This window comes from Daktulosphaira vitifoliae, unplaced genomic scaffold (genome assembly GCF_025091365.1).
Source record: "Daktulosphaira vitifoliae isolate Bord-2020 unplaced genomic scaffold, ASM2509136v1 Scaffold_3, whole genome shotgun sequence".
In the NCBI taxonomy this organism is placed as follows: Eukaryota; Metazoa; Arthropoda; class Insecta; order Hemiptera; family Phylloxeridae; genus Daktulosphaira; species Daktulosphaira vitifoliae.
Window position 1 is genome coordinate 29,350,862 of NW_026099574.1, and position 24,696 is coordinate 29,375,557.

At 26.6% G+C, this 24,696-nt stretch overlaps 1 protein-coding gene across 3 annotated transcripts in view; it reads right to left on the reverse strand.

The window, feature by feature from the left end:
• The window catches only part of LOC126900772 (probable serine/threonine-protein kinase MARK-A), an 89,085-nt gene that overhangs the window by 14,866 nt on the left and 49,523 nt on the right, over nt 1–24,696 (reverse strand). For all 3 annotated transcript variants that reach the window (XM_050676705.1, XM_050676707.1, XM_050676706.1), the window contains 3 exons: nt 22,767–22,826; nt 12,967–12,993; nt 4,597–4,690 (listed from right to left, as the gene is read on the reverse strand). In XM_050676705.1, the coding sequence (XP_050532662.1) occupies nt 4,597–4,690; nt 12,967–12,993; nt 22,767–22,826 (181 nt within the window). The remainder of the gene's footprint in view (nt 1–4,596; nt 4,691–12,966; nt 12,994–22,766; nt 22,827–24,696) is intronic.

Below are 24,696 nucleotides of genomic sequence, written 5' to 3' on the forward strand. Positions count from 1 at the left end.
ATGTAATATATTGTGTTACAATGCGGTGGTTATGTACGGAGAATCTTCAGATATACGACAACTAATACGTAGGGTCAGGTCAAGACTAGAGAGCCGAGTATGAACCCGTTAAAAAAAATTAACACTTATCCAAGTTTGACCAAGTGGTGTCAATATTATGCGTATTGGACAAAAAAATAAACGAGCAACTAACTTCAGACAGCTGCGAATGGTTTCAATTTCTTGCTGACGTGACACTTAACCATTTCTAACAGTTAATGAGTACCAAACTTAGGGTATACTCGAGTCAATAAAAAACGAATGTTTTAAAATTATTCTTTATTGCTTTAACTTGGGCAATTTTCTCTTGACTTGTTTTGTTCGTGGTGGGCGCAATATTAATTTTAATTTAACAAGTAAATTTCACTTCCGGCCAATAAAGATTACTCAACGGTTTCCCGCCTTATATTATCAATAATGCAATTTCAGGCTTTGTTTATATATTACCGCAATCCATTAAATTGAATTCTCACAGCTGTTATCTATTCAGAGTCAATCTGTTAATTAGAATAATACCTTCTTCAAATCAGCCTTGATGACTAGGTGTATACACTCACTATTTGTCTTGAACTATATGATTTCATCATTAATATAACTTAACTAGCCATAGCTAACGTGAAAACATTTTAAGTCAAACAACTTAATAATGCATCTATCTAATATAATAAATGATAACATATAACTTGAACACGAAAAGTTCACTACGCCGTTAGAGTTTTCAAACTAGCTCAACTTTTACAACAATCACATCTCTAACAATTTTAAGATTACTATTCAATTGAAGCTGATAAACGTATTATTAAATTACGTTATGTATGTAATCACAAGTATGTAATACATTTTTAATTTTGAATTTAAGATATTTTTAGTTAGAACTGTTACATAATATGTCTGATAAATAGAAACGAAAGTAGTTTTTAATGAAATAATATTTTGATTATGGTAAATTATTTTTTTATACAATTTTAGTAGTTTAAGAAAAAAAATCAAGCAACAATGTTACTTAATATAACAAAAAAAAAAGTTAAAATTATTAATTTTAAGATTAATTTTTACCATAAAAATTGTTGAATAAGAATATGATGAAGATAAAAAATCCACAGTATCGGTTGATTAATGAATTCATAATAACTATGATACAAATTAAGATTTTGTTAAAAAAAATGTTAATGTGAGTCAAACAAGTAGTGTAAAGATAAATTATGATAAGATATATGTGTGAAAAAAAACATGTTGATTAACGGAGAAAAGATTAAAAATTCAGTATGGAAAGTTTGTCCTATATACGCGTATAATATGTGAATCATAGTTTTTATGTTTCACATATATTATGTAATAATTACTATAATATTATTGACTCTTTCTTCCGATTGTTAAGAATCTATAACACTAAAAAGGAAATACTTCTGTATATTACTGATATGTTTATTTAAATAGCCCAGTTATCCACATTAGTCACTGACAGTAGAATTGAAAAATGTTGCTCCTTCAATAGTTAAACCGTTACCAAAATGAAAAAAATGTTTATCTCATTGCTGTTGTTCTGTAGTACAATTGAAGTGGTAAAACTATTAAACTAAGACACCAACTGTGGGCAAATTACACATATTTATGTATGATTTCCTAGTTATTAGATGAGTTAATAGAAAGATCAATTAGGACAAATGACACATAGGTACTAAAGCGAGGCGGCTTTATCAAATATTCAAACCGATAATATTCAACATTGAAAATAAGTTACGAAATATTGGCAAGTGTGTAATATTTTATTCATAAAACGAAGTGTTTCGAGTTAAAAATCAAATCTAAAACATGTCATTTACTAAATCCGAAAAATGGCTGTTGTCATTGGTTATACATAGAATTTTAAAGCCATAAATATTATAGTTTACACAGATAATTTGTGTTTGTTAACATTGATCAGGTACAGCAATTTGCGTTGTTAAAATCTAACCTGCACTACTCGTTTAAATGTACATTATCAATCAGTCACCAGGAAGTACAGGGGGGGGTAATGTGTCGTTTTAACTCTCCCGAGCTTACAATAAGACGTAAATTCGAGGTGAAAAAATTCTTTGAATGGATAATAGCTCTAGTCTAGTAGTAGTGAACTACATTTTGAATCAATGTGTACTTTAAGTGATATACTACGCAATATTATTATGATTTACTAACAAATAAACCTCTTGGTTTCTTGTTTGAATTGCCTCAGTAGTATACACTCAAATGCCGGCAAAACGAGAATCGATCCGCTCCCGTTCAGAAGCCTTTGGTATGACGTCATTGTTCACCTAGGCAACCCCGTTTACGTTCGAGTCGATCCACACACCACGACATCCACGTGCACTTTCGGTCTATATCGAAATTATTTGTATTTGCCACGTTCGATGCTTTAATTATTACGCGAGGTAAAAATACCTAAAACTTTGGATGAATTATCAGTGTACTATCAGTAGGTAACGCGATATGTATGACTGCAAATAGACATGTGCTGATTAATATTTATACGTCATTGACTATTTCCTCGTTTCACAACTTGTTTCATAAGTACGACATAAATGTCACTGGATCCTCTGTAGAAAAACTAACTGATCTATTCAAGGAGATAAGAAGCAATGATATCCTTTGCGACTGTAAGAACCTTCTTGTTTCTAGAATGATTTCTAAACGGCGACGACCTGCTCTAAACGCAAATATACAAAACACATTGAATAACAATGACAAAAATATAAGAATTGCATATAACATTGAAATAATTGCCTTAAAATATTCTAGAGGTGTCATGGAATATTATGAAATGATTATGTTTATGTTAAATAGAATATAACACATAGTAAGTCTTTTGGAGTAATAAATAGTCCATCAAGGACTCTAATCATGTTTTCCAAAGAGAAATCGACCATAGAGGTATCTGAACATAAAACAAGAACGAAATTTCTCTTGGTCGTGCAAATATAAATAATTGCAACTTTTATTATTGATCAATTATCTACGCGACTGCGTTACATCACATAATCAGCAATAGGTTACATATATTTTTATAAATTAATTCGATACTGCAATATTTGTTTGTATTTTTAGCTCGATTAACAATACCATATGCTTTTAATAGACACATCCTACGTAGAGGATAAATTTATGGTAAAATAATTTAGCATTTCATTCGTTTTCCGACAACTATATGGTAACCTCTATTCGTTTAAGGAAGAAGAAAGTAAACGATACGAAACAAAACTTACATAAACACAGTCGCCGAGTTCACGGATTTCGCCTTCGACCAGTTTATATTTAAATGCGGATAAAATTTCATAGTGATGATGATGATGATAGTATAAAAAAGTGTTTAAAGGTGAACACTGAATTTAGCCAAAACGTCAATCATTGCTTCGCTTGATTTCAACGAAACATCTAAATTATAGATGACTTCGAAAGGTTACAATAAAAAATTTATATGTATACGAATACTTTTATAGTTTATGTATTATCACGAAATAATTCATAAAATATTATAAAATCAGGTTGGCAGATTGCTCTTTCTATATTTATAGAAGGTCTACATTTACCGACATTGGAAAAGTAAAAAAAAAATAAAAAAGGTCGCATTGTTATTTAATCATGGCCGCGATCAAGACACACGCAGAGGTAAAAGCGAGCTCTTGCATTTGAAAAATTGAACCTATTATTTTTTATTGTCGGTTTATTTCAAATATAACATATTCGAGGAAACGAATTACTACAGCGGTGTGTAGCATTATGACCGAGTAAGTGTAAATGATACGTATATCGTTTACACACACCGATGTAAATTACAAATGTAAGTTTGGCAGTGACTTAAGAAAAATAAAAATAACTATAATCATAAAAGATTTTGACTAAGTCTATAGAAAAAAAAAAAATACAAGTGAAACCACGTGATTCGCGACTGCCGGCGTAGTACATGCGTAATAGTGTGAATCCATTTTATCAATGATTTAACACAAACATTGTCCATAATTTAAAAAATTATATTATCTCGGAAAACGGATTAGCACTGCTAGATAGTAACTCTAAACTAGTAAAACAAATTAAATAGATATATTTCTAAAACATATATCGTCGATAACCCTAGAAAATGGAGAACGGAGATCCTAACAGTAAAGAGTGGCAAAATAATTTACATGTTTTATAGTGACTTGACCCGATTTCTTACGAGCCGGAGATCACTGGACAAAAAACCTGAATATCGCGGTAATAATGCAACAATACGTCGAAGGCTTAAATCGCTTTTTTATTCGCGTATAGATTTATTATATCCAATGAGGTGCACATTGGGTTTCACATAATATGTTATATTGCGACTAACGTGAAACAAAGAACAACCATTCGTGTGAGATGTGATTCTTTAGGTTCAAGGATCTCCAGTACGGGTCTGTCGTACGGATTGCGCGATTTTGTTCTACCACAATTGAACCCTGTTCGTCGAAATACACCACAAATGCCATACGCATATTGACCTTAACGAGCAGACCGCAGTGTTTCAAATGAAAAAGATATTATCCAAGTGATTTTGATATTTACCTTATGGTTACGGCCAGCACAACTATTATCACAGCAACGAGTACCATAGCAATGAGAACACCGCATACCATGAATACTCCCTCATTTGGAGCATCTGAAAAATACGTTAAAAATTATTCACTTGGTTGGAAATAACTTAGCGTCACTAACTGATAAAATTTTTAAATGTCTACAAACAATCGTGTACTTACGAGTATCTTATTCAAGTAGACAGATTGCTTTTGGGGTTAATACACTCGAAACATGTTTAAAACATTTCGGCCGGGCAAGATTATTTAAAAAGATGAAATTGTAAATGATTTGTTTACAAAACAGTAAGAAGTTTTAGAGTAAAAAGTATTTTTCGTTTACCAACTACATTTGGAACTAATTGAACAACTAATAAATATTCTAACAATATTAAATTGGCCATAAACTTTTTTTGTACTTGGAAATATACAAACAGATTTTCAAGTAAAACCAGCATTTTATAAATTATATGAAATATTTTCCATAAAAAAAAAAAAATCTTGTTTAATACAAAAATAAATCTTTTAAATACATTGATCGGTTTGAAATGATAAATAGAAACATTAAAAACAGTAAAATATAAAAATTATTTGGACTTTTTTTTTATTAAAAAACCTAAAGGTTGAAGAACACCGAGTTGATTGCATCATTAAATTCATGTAATTTCATATCGTTGATTAATTATTATTAGTTTTATGAAGCAATATTCAAAGTTACATTTAGATAATACGGACTTGTACATGATACGGACATAACATGTGTTTTAATAAAATAATTACAACGCACATAAAAAGTATAGTGTAATAGTCAATAGAAATTGTTGGTACACGGATTATTGGGTAATTATTCATATGTATAGATATTTTCCACATACATAAAGTTTCAATAAAAAAGTAATAATGTTGCTGTACTATGAACTGGGCATTAAAATCGAATGTAACACCTTTTTCAGGACGTTTTATACATCGTTAGAAATTTGAAATGAATTATACAAATACGCATTGCACTTGAATAACTTTGAATGTGGTTGGCCTCGAGAAAAAATAATATACTATACAGGATAGTTTACACGCATATTTTATTTCCTGTGGCTCTCTGTTCTTTATATATTTTCCCCTTCATTAGCACAGAATGTCTCAGACGGGATCATCGACTCTTCTCTACAGGTCACTAACTTCCTCTCCCCGGTCACACCTCGTCCACACGTTCTGCCAGACACGCACAATTCAGGGTTTCTCATCCCTACTCATCATCTGCATAGTTGTCCTGTACTGACAACCGTTTCGATTTTTCTGTACGCACTTTGAATTCACGTCGTGTTCACACTAATTCTGTCCTTGACGTTTTTCAACGACTTCTCTGTGCACGTGAAACACACAAGTGTCCGTTTGTAAAGTTTTTTTGGGTAAACTTATCATTCGTTTTGCTAAATGAAATCTCGATCGAGTTTTCATTTACTCAGTACTGTTGTTTTATGTAATAAAAACATATTGTCATTGTCAGCTTCTTTTGTAATATTACCCACGTGTCCACCCGACGCCTTCGTGTTTTCTTCTCGGTTCATTATACTCTACTCTGTTTTACTCAGGTGTATATGGTATCAGTGACTTGATACTTGAAAATCATATAATTTTGCAAGTTTGTTAAAAAACGAACGTGTCATAAATAATTTTTATTACAGACATTTTTACTAATATCTTCTTTTAATATTAACAAAAATTACTATGACAATGTATCCATGTTGTCTGGTCTACTCATAGCCCTAGGCCACATACAACCACGATTATTAGACCGTGGTATAATATCAACAGGAATAACGGTTAATTTATCCACAGTTGGCACGACAAATTCATTATTTATTCGGCGATTAATTTTTTGTTTAATATAATTTTTCAAACTGAATTTGAATGGTCAACGACCATTGTTATCGAAAACGTTCACAACTTTCTAGAATGAAAACTCGAGGGAGTAGAGTTATTGTTTTACTATCTGATGATAGGGTCAGAGGTCACACAGGGTAACCCTCAATTGCCGGAAACAGATTAAATATTTTAATACACAATCTAATAAAAAAAATACAACTGAATATACTACGTTATGTATTAATACTGTCTATATTAGAGTCATTATCGAGTGTTATGCATGCCATTTGTTACTGTCATGCTTGTGCCAGCTGTTGAAATTTTCAACGGATAAAATTCAACATTCTGTAAAATTTTTAATTTACTCAATTAAAAAAAAAAAAACATGACACCGCTATACTAGCGGTAATATACTATTAGAGCAACATTACAAGTAATAAAGACTAGTGAAATAAATAAAAAAAACTGTTGTCACTGGATACTATCGAGCACGGCATAAACATATTTCCAAAGAATTACAACTAACTGAAACATAACTAGTGGCTAACTTTAGTAACGATATAAAAATTCAACGATTATCAATTAATTTATAACGCGAAATTTGTCTATTTAACGTATTGAAAGCTAATAAAACGTGCCAAAATAATCGTATTAAATCTTAAAGTAAACAGGACATTTCTTTCAGCTACGCACATATCCAGATTAGGTTTAAACAGATTATCAAAAATCTTAAATGTTTTGCTAAGATATTAACAAATATGTTTAATATATAATTTGATTGTATTTATACACAAAAAACCTAGACAAATGAAATATGTCATTTATAACCATTCATCCTTCATTCAACTATTTATATAGTAGAAAAATAAACTTGTTTTTTTTTTAATATATATAAAATTGTTGGGCGTTGAACTTTTTTTGACAGAAAAATATGTTAAGCAGTATGTGAAAAATGCAATGTTAGTATTAAGTTATTTAAGCAAACTCTTTGTTTCTTATACAGAGTGATTGATTTATCATTGACCACTAAATTTCTACTAAAATAATAATAATAATCTTGAAAATAATTTTTTTTGCTTTTATTTAGTAGTTGTTTATTTATCTTTTAATTTATAAGTAATAAAGTACATTATATGTCCATCCCTTATCTCTTATTTAGATATCAACATTATTTTTTTAAATGACGACATACATAAATAACTAACTTATTATATAAAAAATTATTTAATAATGAAATGACTGGTCGATAACCACTTTTGGACTACTACTTTCGAAGTAATTAGTATTTTTAAATTTGGTCTGGAAATGAAGTGCGAGTATGACTGTTTTTATTATTTGTCATTTTTCAGCGCACTCTTCCTCTTGCTTAGGTATAAATATGCTAAAAACTTCCAAAATAATAGTTCAAAATTGATCTGTTAATTTCTTTATTGGAAAATTTTCAATTTTATAAACTAGTTAAATATATATTTTTCTATTAAAAATAAATAAATTTGGTATCCTTATTATAAGGATTATTACTCAACAAAGTCCAAAAAAATATTTCAATTATTAATATTTTAGGAAAAATAATGGTCATTGATAAATATATTAGTCCGTGTATATGTGACATTCGAACGAGTATATTATTTCAACATTATGTGTTTTATATAAATAAAAATTAATTTGCGCTAAGACTAATTTTATTGAAAAAGGAAAATGAACTTACAAATTTAAATTGTATATGTATTCCTAATTCAATTATAAAAAGTAACATGTCCAGTTAAAAAATAATTTTTCTACGCCAAGCGTAACGTTATAACTATATAAATATCTAATACAATTTCAATTTACAAAATTCATTGTAATTTGCACTAAAAAGTAACCAAGTAAAGTAAGTAGTTAGGTACATAAATGTGTATCGGACTAATTGGACAGTGTCAATTCTCATAGTCGAATAAACTTTTAGACACGTCGAAAAAAAAAGTATAAAAAAGTTGAAGAACGTTAAGATAATAATAAATTACAATACAAATAATTAAACCAAAAAGTAAATTATTATTTGTTAGAAAATAATAGTTTTGTTCGTAATATTTGCATCAAACGTCCTATGTTGGAATAACATGTAATAAATATGTGTTCAGTACATACTAATTAAGTTTTTAGAATGAAGTATATGAAAAATGAATTTTAACATTAAAAATCGTAGGTCAAGGATTTTATATTTTATTAATGGACTATGATTAAGGTTTGATAACGATAAAAAACAACCCTCTATAATAAAAATGACTGTATAGTATTTTCGATAGAAGATAATATATTAAAAGCAAAATATTTGTCAATTAAAAAAACTAAATACCAACATATAAAAATATCAACAATAAATTTTAACTTTATTCAATCTAAAATAAAGTAGTCTAAATTACTACATTATAATTAAAAACAATAATAATTTAATATGATTAAAAAATAAAATTATTTTCTAATTATTTATTTTTATGCCATGTTATTATTATTTATATTTGATATCAAATAAAATTTCATTTGTAAGACTTTAAATTATTTAAAATCAGTTGAACTAAATGGAAATATTGAATTTCTACTGTTTGTAATGCTAAAATATAATTAATACACGGCGAATTATCTATTTTGTGATAATTTGTTACAATAGAGAGTAATGACTTTTTTTTTAATTTTATTTAAAATGTATATTATGTTTAGTATTTATTTTTTATTTTAATGAGCCTTAAGTATTAAAAAAAAATTGTCTTTTTATTACAAAAAGAGTAGGTTATTTTTTTATTATTTCGTACTGTGTTTTTAAAAATTGTCTGGGGACCTTGAAAAATTATAAACAAATACTAAATTTACTTGAAATTTTAGTAAATTTTAGTTTTGGACTGGGAACCAGATACTTAAAGGAAGTAATACGCACTAATGCACATATTAGTGATATTTAATTAAAAGTAATGACCTTAGATTTTAATTTAATCAGTAATATTCTTAAGTTGCACATTATCGGATTTTATAGCATTGACAGATAATCCCAGAGATATATTATAAAGCGACTAGGAAATATTTTTGTTACTTAAAAGAAAAGAAAATTATAAATCGTTTAAAATTGATTGTGTGATATACTAACAGTTAATATAATGTTCACTCGAAATAAATGTACATATTAAGTAATATAAAAATGTCACTTGATATATCTAAGTGTTCTACACCCAAAGAAAAACCTCAATCAATTTTGATAGAGAAATTTTATCAAGGGTTTATGATAATGTTTTATTAATACGAACAAAATAATTATTCTTATAAATAATTATTGTTCAAGACAAGAAAAAAAATGATCATATTGATAAATATATCATAGATTCAATAGTAATGATATATTTATCAAATTGAACAATGAATTTATTATATAGATCGAGGTTTTTCTCTGGGTGTATGAAATAAGCAAATGGGAAAAAAAATAAATTATACTCGCTCTAATTATGATTTTTTTTTTATAGGTACTTATTTTGTTAAATGTCAAATTGGAATAATTGTAGTTTTTTTTTTCAAAACAAGAAACGTAAATGAATAATAGAACAAAATCGATTTGTACTTGAGATTTACTAAGTTAAAATAAAAAAAATAATAATATTTTCATAATGCTGAACAATTTTTTAAAGGACTCGCTAAAATTATTATCTTTAAATAAATCGCTTGTTAGTAACAACAGAGTGGAATTTATCTTGGTGTCTACACGAATTGACTTCTTGAAACTTATGATTCACTCATTTTTACTTTGATGACCAATAAAATGGCTGATTTAAATCGATATAGCCTCACTTTTTTCATAATTTGGTTGATTTGTAAAAAAAAAAAGTAGTTTGATTAATCAAAATTAAAATCACATGCAAGTCGTTATCGAAATCAAAGTAGATCGGCGGTAATGGTTTGTCATATGCAACTGATGACTCTTAGCTAACTAATGCATTTAGAATATAGAAATGAATTCGTTTTTATGCGTTAATATAAGTTAAAAGGATATTTTTTTTACTTATTTAATATTTTCTTCTTCCGTGTATGGGTCTACATTGTGCGGCGCCAGGCTGAAAATTCGTATAAACGAACAAAACCGTGGTAAAAAATAAAGAAAATGTTTTTTCAAGTGTTTCAAACTAATGATTATGGTCATGAATAAGTGTTATGAGTTTTTTTATACATGGGCAGATTCGTGCGCGTAGCAGCAATTGACTCGAAGAAAAATGAACAAATGTCTATCATAGTTAAATGTTTGTTCCTTATTGAATTAACTGTCATATTTTGATGGTTTATGAAGCAAATTTATAACTGTTTATAAATACTACAATTACGATAATTAAGCAACGAATATATTATTGATTAGTCCCACAGTCTAAGAATCCTCCAAGTCTTTGTTATCAAACGTCAATCAATTCCAATTATCAATTGATAAATCAATAGACGTATGGTAAACTGCATAAACTACTACGTAGATAAAATTAAGAACAACTTAAAAACGAATGTAAAAAATACTCAACGTGCAANAAATTAAGAACAACTTAAAAACGAATGTAAAAAATACTCAACATGCAAAAAAGCACAGACGTCGAATAATATGTCATGTTTTTATTTGCAACGGCTTGGTTTCTATTTGATCGATTTAACTTAAATAATGCGTGTGCGGACGTATATTTTCCAAGCACTATTCCAATACGCCCCATTCTAATTATTCATGTCCATGTTTAGAAGTATTGTACCTTCTAAACTTTATCCTCTAATTTTTTTTAATAGAAAAAACTGTTTACAGGGCAGTATGAATGTTTAATTGATCAGTATTTATATTAATAACTATATACACTTACATGTATATAAATTGTATATATTAGAAGCCTAAGGGTAATTCAGACAATTCATATGAGTAAATATATTATATCAATTGGACATGAAACTAGGAAATTCCACGTTCAAGCCTATATGCTAATGGTTGAATATTCAATAAACTTGACCTAAGGAATATAACAATAGTTGGGTGGGGTTTACCAACGTGTTGTCATAAGTAACAGGTTTGCTTTCAGAGAATTTTTTTTTTTAATTTGAATTTTCATCAGCATGTTAAATAAGATAATGTGCATAATGTAATGAATAAATAAGGATAAAAATTAAATTTACTAATAGCAGTCGCATATTGATGTATGGATACTAATCAGCAAACCTGTTTGAATATTAGATACGTTTTTATAGTATCATTACTAATAGAAGACACAGAGAAGAGTGTTTCAAAAGAACGTGATCTCAAATAAATTATTAAAATATAGATTTTTCTAAAAAGTTGGTATTTACGTTGATATTCAGAGTAACCTTGCGGAAACCTTGGAAAACCGAACATCGTTTTGGTCTGACGAAAGAAGACGTAGTTTTCATTCGGGATAAATATTGCCATAATCGGTTTTGGATTCAAAAATCAATGCCAAGGCTTATTTGCTTAAAAGGAGATGTTCAAAATGTGACTTAAAATTGAATTCTAAAAATGTAAAGCTTTAGTAAAGCATAATATTAGATTTTTCTGATAACCATCTGGCAAAATTATCATAACCCTAATCAACGTTTTAAATTATAAGGCAGTTAATACACACACATAAAGAAAATTAAACCAAGAAGCAGTATTAGTAAAATAAGTAATCAATATTAAACAGAAATACTTCGTTAATTCCTAGGCAAACTACGAAGAACGAGATAGAAAATTAACTTAGGTTACAGTGAAAGTTAATCATAGGCACTATTAAGTAATTTAAGAAAAAGTGAAAATTAAAATAAATTTTAACTTAGAATGGTAAACTTTTCGTCAAAAGTGAAAGAGTAAGTTTCTTTATGGTTAATAAACAGTTTAATTGTGCCAAAATACAAGTTACTATCACATCACTAAAAAAAATATACATTCAAAATCAATATTTTCCAATCAATGTAGACTTAAAAACATAGTTAAATATTAATTTTCTACTTGTACAGTAAACATTATTAAAAAATTAGACCAACACAAACAACTGAAGATAGATAATTTAGGAATGACAAAAAAACACTTTTTATTTCATTTTGTCTTAAGTAAAATGTGACATGAATATTAATAAAAACAATTGTTAATGCAATACATATTAAATTTTATTAATCGATATTTAATTTTTTAAGATGAAAAAGTTTAGTTCACTAAAACTTTAAAGCCTTAATACATTAATAATTTTTGTACTAAAATGCATAATATAATATAAATATAAATATTTTGCATAAAATATTTGTTTTAAAAAATCTTATTTACAATTTTAAGGAAAAAAGTTATTCGTTTTTCAACATTTATCATCTTAATATAACAATAGGAATAACCTTATGGTAATAACAATGTATTTCCAATCATTACCATATTTTATAGTTGGTTGTATTTTTTTAAACGTGATAGTTAGTTAAAGTACAAGAATTTTTGAGTATTTTATTATAATACTTTTAACATTACATAACTTACCGACATGTTCTGAGGAGTAATCTGAATCTGAAAATAAAAAAAATATCCATTTATTATTTATGATAAATCAATCGAGAGTTAAATAATTTCTCTAAAAACTTTAGAGCTAAATAATTTCTTAGAATCATATATACACTTGATTCTCATAAAAAAGTTATTTAGATAGATAAAGCTTAGCTTATTCATAAGATTTAACTATAAATATGGCACTTAGAGTATTAAACATGATGTTATTAATATATTCACATAACATTAGACTAAACAACGTAGTTTATTTTGAAAATAATAATATTAACATTAATAATTATCGATAAAATATTTTTTTAAATCATAATTATAATTTTACACGTTTAAAGTTGATATTCTCAGAGGTGCAAATATATATTTTTAATATAAACTTAATTAATAACAAATTTATAAATAAAAAAAAAAAAATTCAATGTTTATGAAATTAGCAGTACTTGGGCTGTATTACGTAAAGTAATAATATCGTATAAAGATTTTCTAGCAAACGAATAAGAAATAGTGTAATATTGAACGTATTTAAGAGATTTAATCGGTCGCCTGGTTACATTTTGTATTCGGATTACAATAATTGACATATATTTAATAGAGTTTTAAGTATAAATATTTTTTAATTGATGAGACAATGAAAATACATATAAAAAATGAATTTATACTGTTTTTTTCCATTTGTAAATAGATGGGTACTAGGTAATTCATATTTGTTCTGACAATTGGTATAAAATAACTTTTGTCATCCTGAGTAAATACATTAGAGTAATGATGCACAGTAAACACAATGTCAATAAAATGTTTTTTTTTTATTAGTTTTATAAAAGTTGAAATAATTTTTTGTGACTTCTGATTAAAACAACAATGTTATCTCACTGTCAAATAAACTGAAGCTTTATGGTATGTAAGAGCAATACATATCAACATTCAAACTAGTGATGGGATAGTTTATTCAAGTAGTTTGTGCTAAAAATAAACTATTCGGTTATATAAACAAAATTCGAAGAGTTATTCGATAGTTTAAAATATTTGAAAATGCCCATCACTAATTTTTACTATTATTAATTGTATAATAATTTATTTTAAGTATTTGTTAATTACCTTCTTATTATAATTAAGTGTACTTAATAAAAATTTTAGGTAGAACTAATTGAATATTTTTTAAAACCATTCCGGTAGCCCATTCCAATAATTTTTAAAAATATTCGATAGTTTATTCGAATATTTTGTGCTAAAGATAAACTATTCAGTTGTATAAAAACAATTCGACTAGTTATTCGATAGTTTAAAATATTCGAAAATGTCCATCACTAATTCAAACCAGTCAATAATTACCAAATAAATTAAAAAGTTTTATTTTTTAAAGTAAAAATACCAAGTATGAAAATATAATACAATTGTAATGGTACCTACTAAATATAATTATATTGTTCGTGGATAAAGATATTTCAATAACTAGTATGGAAAATTATTTTCATAATACATATTTTAATAAAAATATTTTATTTTCAGTAAAACATTTTTCCACTTAATACAAATCTGTTAATAATTAACTAAAATTAAGTTATTGTTTTGATTTAGTTATTTCAAATGAATAGAAGTTTTTCAATTGTTTCATTGGGCGAAAGTGTTTTTGAGTGATACTAATAATTTATTTTCGTTATGACATATATATACAACGATAAAAAACTCTATAGTTGTTATTTCGGGTTGTATAAACAAAGATAAAACTAATTATCTATTTATTTTCCTGAGTTCATTATATAATAATTCGAGAAATCATCCTTTAACATTTTTTAGTCGAAGAAGGACAATTAAAAAACTATGCCATTAAAAACTTTAACTCCCATTCGTTTTGTATTTACTTCTATTAAAACAATAATGTAATAAATAACATAATTGTGATTGCTTATTATCTGTTGATATTTTAATACATTAATTCTTTACTTTTTCTAATGACGGTCTTAAGCATATATTATTTAAATATGATGTAATATCAGAAGTGTGTCGAGGGAGGAAGATGAGGGATATATACATAATGTATAATAGTAATTATGTCTGCGACCATGTATATGTATATATATATATTATCTGTGGAAGATAATTAATATTATACTGATAATAATGATAACGAATTTAAAATAAATGAAGACAAAAAAAAAAAAGGTTATGGAATAGCATATTTTGATAATACCTCTCACGTTTAAACTACAAAAGTACTATAGTAATTGACATACAAATAATAATTTCTTTAGTTCAATTTATCAATCAATTAAAGTTATGTTAGGTAAAATTAAGGATCTTATATATTTTTAAAATACGAAATAAATTACTAAAGATCTCATAGAGTTTTTATTGCGCCTTAAAATAATTTTAAATTTTTTATTAACCATTTTTATTTTTTTTGTAAAAAAATTATACAACGATATACTAATATATTGAAATGATAATATAATTTTGCACACTTTAATATTCAACATAAATGTATAAAATTTGAATGATAATGTAGAGTAATGCATTCAATTTTTTTTCCCAGACACGTACCAATACCCACCCAGCCAAATTCGTTCTAGGACTGAAATCTAAAGTATATGCACACAGTGGTAGTGTTCAAAATGAAAATTGGTTATGGATGTGAGATTTTGTAACGACTCACTATATTTTCAACAAAATTATTCAAATACCTAACCGTACTACAAGGTGCGAATAAAAAGCTTCAATAATATTGTTTATTAACACAAACGTTAATTAGAAAAATACAAATAAATTGTAATTCATCGACGTAGAAGAGTTAATTGTTTAATATTTAAGTGTTACAAGACTAATTTGTTTTTGAAGTGTCTGTATTACATATTTGTCAAAATCGTAAATCATTAGTTTTAGTTCATTCTGACGTATAAACTTAACAGACAACAACAATATTAGTATTGTCTTAGTACGCGTATATGAGTTATACAATTAACAAAGTGTTTTTATGTTAAGGAATAGGCTCATAAGAAAATCGTTTTCGAAAATGAAAAACAATATACATTACTGTAGTCATATCGTATTATGCCACTACCGTTATATGTTATTACAATAAAACTGCATTTCTAGTATTGTTAAAAAATGTATACAAATGAAGGGATTCGTTTCAATTTTTTTGGTTTTGAAAATTTAAGTAGATAAATCGAGTTATGATTTCTTGGCATAGAATATTACCGAGATAAAAAAAATTATCACTTATTATTTTATTTTAATAGAGTATTATAAATGCGAGTTGTGGCCATGCAAATCCTGCAATTCAAACTGTTCATATTTCGGTGCCAAGGACATTGTAACTGAAGGACGAGTTATACTAATCGGCTTAACCCGTCAAGAACAGTTTAATCACATGTAGCATTTGAAAAGAAAAAAAACGAGATTTAAGTGATCCAAAGCTACAATAAGTTTCCTTTTTTTTTTTTTTAAATTATCACAACAATACATAGTGACTATATCCATATCCATCACTCTTACATAACACCGTGTTAGCTCATCGTTCAAAAACATGACCGAGGTGCGGGGGAGAGAATGTATAAAATAGCAACTAGTAAAACTGTACTAAACGTATGAGTGCCAACACTTAAAATTCACATGTAGTAACTTTAATTTATCAAACGAGTTGTGAGCATAGGCCACATAGCTGCTGAAATAATATGACTAAAGTGAAAAACCCAAATAGCACGTGATTCTGCTCAACATTTTAAGTGTTATTAGTGAATCATTAAAAAACTGTGGAAAAACAGTTGTTCAAGGGTCATAAATCTATTTAAAATGAATTCTGAAGGTAACATTAAACCGATCTGGTCCGAGTAAAATATATCTTATCACCTGACTACAGTTTGAATAATGTACCACGCTACAATAGCGTAGCATATAAATTTTAAAAATATAGCAAATTCCATTGGATACTTGAAGAATTAGGTGTTAATCAAATAGACAATTTCCTAAGTTAAGTAGATGTTAAAAAGATTTTTACAGTAGACGTAAAATCCATTTTTTGGTCAACTATTAAAAAATAGTAAGCTATCAATCAATAAATTGATTTTAGGATAATTTCGTGCGCTCATTAAAAATAATTGAATTGATTTCAATACAAATTGCGCTGCAATTAATAATCATTATAATTTTACTCCGAATTAAAGCTTTTGTATAAGGTAAAGTAGATATGCGAGCCTAGCTTAATATCAAGACGGTAGTTTACTCCTCATCAGTTCAAATTTTGTCAAAATGATATTAATATGGTCATGCATAAATGATTTTAACAATAGAGAGGTGTATTAAATTATATATTATGAATAATTCACACATGACAACGTCGTGGGCAATTGTCGTCACAACTCACTAGACATAATTTCGGTTACCCTTATTGTAATTCCATTTATGTTTGTTTAAAATGTTTGTAGTATTCATGGTAGTGTTCTTATTTATTATTATTTGAGTGTCCAAAGTCCAATAACTTACATTGTTGGATTATAAAAAATAGAGACGTATGGGTTTTTTTTTTTGTTGAAGGAAATGTGTGAACTTTTGCAGAACAGCTACTATATAGAATAGCAGATATGTGTAATTCTAAATATATTTGATTCTAGTTATTACACAATTAGTTGTGTTGGCAGAAAATTGATAAAAGTTAGTACAGCAAAAATTGCATTATTATACATTTAATTTTTGTCGTCTCAATACATAATTAGAACAACTATATACTGATGGCACGTGCGCTGATAATATAAAATTTGACATCAACATTTTTTCGGCAATGATCGTTGGGAACTTCGTAATTCAATTGTTTAAATTTTTCGATTGTTTAACTTCTTTTTTTATACTCGTTGTTGTATAAATGCACATGCAACGATTATACAAAAAATGTTTAGAGAGCATTATTAATTTAGCAGTTGACGCTTATCATTGGGTATTATTACACTCGCACAAAAATCAACCAAATGATTAAGGAAGGTCGAGTTCTCGAGATCAAATGTGCGTTACTAATTTTTATTCATTAAGACCATCTTGACGTCTCAACTATACAAACGGATGACGTTAGTTAAGAGATTTGCATTAAGTATAACATTTTTAATGTAATAATTTAATATTGTCAAGTACTAAGATATGTAACGCCATCTAGATGAATACTTCAATGGATATCAATGAAATGCCCTCTGTCGGTTTATATTTAAAACACGATTTTAGTTATCCGTTAGATGGCAGTTAAGCAATCTAAGACAGTTATTTCAAATAAATATATTTTTATTTTAAAAATTGCTTAACATTCAAGAAGAAACGACTAGACAGTAAGATGTGTATTCATTGATGGTTCATTATACGTTCATTATTTAATGATGCATATATAAAAAACAATTAATATTTTTTGTACAGTTCTTATTGAAACATTAAAATATTTTGAAATTTTCAATAAGTAAGAAACTACAATAAATCTGTAATAAATAAAAGTAAAATCTTATCAAGCCCTTTTTTATTACAATTTACAAATAAATAATTTATTTCCATACTTCTATTTTGTTTTAAATAAAGTATAACATTGATCATAAAAATAATACTAAAGATTTAATAGTAGTAAAAAAAAAAGTCAAGCAATTAGAAGAAACTTTTTGATACTTTATATGATTACGCCTACCCAAGGTCAAAAACATATGGTTTATAGTCAGAATGCTTTGATTAGATTTTATTAGCATAATATATTTTATTTTATCAAAAAAATAAAATTATTTAAAAAATGTCAAGGTAAAAAAAGAATAAGGAGTATGGAGATTCATAGTGATAAAGAATTTAAAAACAATCTTACAATTAAGCTTTAGATAATTATTTAAAGAAAATTAAAAACTTTTAATGATATATCATTAAATGACTTTTATATAATTATTTATGGTGAATGATAGTATACAAGTTCATCATGGTGTGATTAAAATTAATTAATTTTAATATTCTAGGCATAAAAATCACTTATTGAACAATTTGTTATATTTTTAATTTGTTCATTAATATATTACTCTCTTCTATCATTACATTAATATTTATGATGCGTTTGATTTTATTAAGAACTGATAATTTATAAATTCAGATTCATAATCATTTTTTTAAAATTAATTTTGAAGCATCCTCGTTCCTTACCGATTTTATCTAATAAATTAACAAATGTACAATAATAACATTGCAAAATATTCTTATTATAATTTAATAAACTATTATTATTAAATTTAACATTTTATTTGATCAGAAATTATTTATTTCGATTTTATTTATTATATTGTTATATTAATTTAAATATCCCTTCAGTCAGGTTAAAAATATGTAGTATAAATTATAAATTATACCCCAAGTAATAATTTAACTCAATGGTTAATCATTGTAGGTTTTAGTAAGTCCCATAAAACTATTTAATATTTTTGTTTACTGTTGTCAATATTAGTATTCAACGAAGCAGACCTTTCTAAAATTACTTTTTTCAATAGTATTTAAATGGCCAAAAGAGTATTATATAACGATAGGTTTAAGACAATAAGATAGCAACAAAAAAAAAAACAATACTTTTTAATTTTTAATTAACAATAAATTATCCATCTATTGCGTAAAAAATTAAATAAATAATGTATGAATTACAATGTAATTTAAGCATGTGCAAGAAAATTTTAAGAACATAAATTCACTATAGAATTCTCCCATGAAAAATCTTAAGACGTGTTGATAAAAGATTTTACAATTTAAAAACCTTAACCTTTTTTAATGCATGCAAAAATAGTTATTGTTAAAATTTTTACACAATATAATTTACAAATGTTCATCTTAACATAATAGGAAACATGAGAAAAATCTTAACATAATAGGAAACATGAGAAAAATCTTAACTTTAATTTAAATTTAATGAGAACCCAAAATTTTATAACTTGATATTATGATTTTTTCTTTTCTTATTACTTTATCAACCCATTAAGGGCCATAGTGGTCTTCCCCAAAGGACGAGGTTTCTTAACCATATATACTCCGGGACGGGTGGTTAGTCCGTCGCCAGAGAGAGGGATGGCGACGCCAATTAGCCGAACTGATCTCTCGTTCGCTAATTGAAGCCACCCGTGACCGAGTTCCGAACCATAAGCAGTGCGTGTCAAACACTGCCGCGTTACCAATTCGGCCACACCGTTGTTCCTCTACTTGATATTATGATAGACAAAAAAAAAATAAAGTATTTTAAATATATCCGATCGATTTTTCATCTGTTATAGCATGTTAAAATGTTGTAATTTGTGACAAATTTGCTGATTTTTTATTTAACATTTTAATTTTTTAACTATTTAAAACACAAGCGTCGATCTATACATTGATAAATATTTCTCATATTGTATAGAAAAAACTTGAGTATATTTAATATCATTATTTATTAACACTAAAAAAAAACTAAGCTATTTTTAAATAAATACTAATGTATAATTATACAGTAAAATACGACATTCAAATAATGTAAGAAAATACAGACATTGAATAGTATTTTGAGTATAATTAAAATAATGATTTATATGTTATAATTCACTATTAAAGAGTATGAATTATAAAAACTAGTTACAGAAATTTAAAAAAATTATCGTTTATATTAAACTACATATATTTATTGCATAGTGTGTACTAAGTATAAAAATAAATGCATTAAAGTATTAAATTTGTATAACATTACCTAACCTCCTACCTGTTAGCTCTATAGATTGATTTAACAAATTACGCCGTATATAGCTAATCTATATATATTGTAAGCATTCATGCAACTTGTGTTGCCTCCATAAGCAAGGCGCATGTATTGTATTTGTAGCCTTAAATATTTTATTAAAATCTGTACACTTAACGTAAACTATCACAAGTCACATATTTTTTGAAAATGAGATGAGACTATTTTTTTAAATACTCGTTGAATAAGCATTTTAATGTGACTGGTGATAGTTTACCTCCGAGTATAAAAAAAGAGGTACACGACGAATAATTAACTTCTAGTTTACAAGGAATTATTAAGGTAGATTGAAAAACAGATTTTTTAATTATTAAATAATAACAGTGGGAATATAATGTACATTATATTGTTAATTTTTATCACTAATATATTAAATTGCTGTCAAATTTTTTATCATTTCGATTTATTTAAAAAATATCAACTATTTTAATTAATCTTAACAATTATGCAACATCTACAAAAAAAATCTATATTTTTCCAATTACAGTNCAAATTTTTTATCATTTCGATTTATTTAAAAAATATCAACTATTTTAATTAATCTTAACAATTATGCAACATCTACAAAAAAATCTATATTTTTCCAATTACAGTGTGAGAAACGAAATAACTTTAAATATTAAAGTCATAAGATAATAGGTAAAATTATTAATTAAAAGTGAATGTTTGGCGCTAGATAAATTCCATCATTATAGGAAGAATAAATAAATGAAAAAATCTTTTGTATGAGTTTTCTAGATGAATTTGAGTGCTAGGAAGTGTCGGGCGCCTCATACAAATACCACAATGTAATGCCTTCGGGAAAGGTATCCTATCAGGCATTGTTGTATTATTATTGAAGGAATCATAAGAAGAATAAACTCATATAATATGACAAACGAGGAAGCAAAATATGGGTTATTAATAGGCGAATAATTAAAAACACGATATCGCGACGTTTTATGTTTATTTGGCAGTATATATATATATATATACGTGCATTGTATGTATTTCCGATTTATGATTTTTATGGTGTTCACGAGGTTGACTGCGGTCGTATGATCGAGGACCATTTTAGAAGTCGGTAGAAAGACGATTTGTAAACACAGAATGAGTACCACAAGAACACAGAGTGTGTTAATACAGTGAACGACTGGCAGTAATTTTTTGTTTTGTTTTAAAATTCTACAGATAACTCGACTGGCAGAATGTCAACAATGAGCAAACATAATTTTATAGATCGTGAGATTCGAAGGGAATATTGCGACCAAGAGAATATACAGAAGTTTTTTTAGCACATTCTCGACTGTGACTTTCGCGTAGTGACTTAATAATTACTGCACGGCGTCTATACCTATGAACCCAAACGGCGTTCCTTTCATAATCCGTTAAATTGATAAATAAATAGTGTTATGAATTCATAAAGATGTACACACGTTCAATATTCTTGGCACATCAAAGACACAAACAACTGACGTCTAAATTGAAGTACTTAACAGTAGTTAACTGAGTTTTTCAAAGAACATATAAACCACAGAGACACGTGCACCAGATAATCTTACATGTGGTTGACATTTGACTAACATCAAAGCTTAATTATCTATGTGTAAGAATAAAAGTTAGAAATACTTGCCTAATAGTTATATGAAATATTTAAACCGTTTATTATCCTTGCGTAATGCTATTTTCAAAGAAAATAGTAATCATTTTACAAGTACATATTTTGGCTTTTAGGTTTTTAAAACGGATATTAATGTTGTTATGAAAATATCTTACCTATTACATAAGGCATAATAACGTTTTTTAGGAACGCTAAAAAACATGAAATTTTAAATAATCATAAGGATAGCACAAACAATGATTATGATATCATCATAAACATTCATGTCTAGCAATTTCCAAGAAAATTAAAAAGCATATCTTATATATTTTACGCAAGTAATCCTTCAATTTGTAAATATAACACTACTACACACAAACTACGATTTTAATAACAATTATTTGTCATCGCTGCATTAAAATTAAATTATTCGCGAAAAAATATCAAACTTACTTGTACCGTTGTTGTTAACGAATCCTTGAAATAAATTATTGTTCGCATCACCGGACATAACTAAACAAATAGAAAACATACTGTTAGTCATGTAAATGTGTCAGACTTAAATCAGAGTAATATATACTGCATTTTAAAATTATGAAATTTATGTGACATGATTAAAAATGTAGCAAACTAAAAACATTATTAATCAATCATTGTAACTTGTATTAAAATGTATTTATTTAAATCTCGACATATTATTTTTTAACATTTAATAATATAAATTGGAGAAAAAACATCTATTATATATATATTTTATTTTGTTATTTGACCACAATTAACACAAATCTGCATAACATTAAAATACTATTGTTAAGTAAATTCAAAATACAATAATCAAACAAAAAAATACATGTTGAGTATTATTGTTTTATCTTGTGGGTGATGCACACATTAGTATTCGTAAATAATTTACATTTTTATTTAGTATTAATTTATGTTTCGTAGCTTCACATGAACCAACTCGAATATCGTGTCGTTCAAATAAGTATTTTTTGGGGTATTTTTTACTGTATGTGAAAAAAATTGGCACGAAATCGGCCACTGTTGTTTTTGTGGGTTTCGGAACCAAGAGGATTTAGTGAGAGTTAATAATAGTGTCTCAGGTGAACAATATACGCGGAAACTGATAATTTCAGCCCAATATATAAAACGTTTAAAAGAAATAGTTTTTTTTAAATATAGTGAAAATAAAAATAATTTCCTGTTTTATATAATTAGCAATTATAAATTCCAATAATAAATTCGTTTACGAGTTGAGAAAATTAGTTTTTAATGAATAAAATTGTTTATAATTAAACTGTAATGATTAAACGCTATAAGTTGCATTAATTAATTGACAATTGTACCAATATACATAGTGGTAATTAATACAACCCTCATTTTAAGTTACTACCTTTCTAACGATGTCATTAATTGGTAGACAACGACCTTGCTGAGATTATGTTTCTTTTTCCTTAACTTAACACATTGCTTTTGAATCACACATTTCAATTTTGTAGTAATAATCATTAATTAAATAATATGAGTTGTTAACTATCTGTTTGATTAATTCGAAATAATGAGTTAGTATTTAACAAACGTCGAAATACATTATGCTGAACAAAACACGATTTCTTACTTAAATTTTTTTTTTACTAATTTACGTACGCGTAATGATTTCCATTTGGTTAATTATATTTTTTATATATTGTGCACAATTGAGAAGTAAATAAATTTGTGTGATGTATTTGAAAAATTCTAGCATAGTTTTCTTTGGGTACATCCGCCCACTAAATGAATAATTCATAATAATTATTATTCTATTGTTCGTTGTACAGAATTTCCCTGACTTTTAAAAATAAATAATAGCACGATACATATACAAATACACTATTTCTAGACTTAAAAACTCATTTTAAATAAAATTATTTATATTATAAAGAGGCAATAATGAAGCTTTTAACGTTATTCAGAATGTTTGTAAATGTTTGCAATAGAACTAATTAAAATTAATTAAACATGAAGCATACAAAATTTTAAATTTATTTGTCATATAGAACGACTATAGTAGAGTTGAAAATAGAAATAATTTTTTATTTTAAAGCATTACACCATTATATACTTTAAAGTATTATATTTAAAGTAAAACTGTTGACCATTTTAATATTAGACAGTGTTCTTGAATTTTATATAAATACACTCCACGCCAATGTTAGTAGATTCAAATTAAATGATTGATAAGAAATTATCTTGCTTGCCATTATAAACATTCCATTTATTATTTCACAACGTAATAGCTATTCTTAAGTCATATGAATCCGACTCAGAAATTGAATCGGATTCCAAAAGATTTTAGATAAATTTTTAAAATCTGTAATAAAGGACATCCGTTTAAAATTTTTTA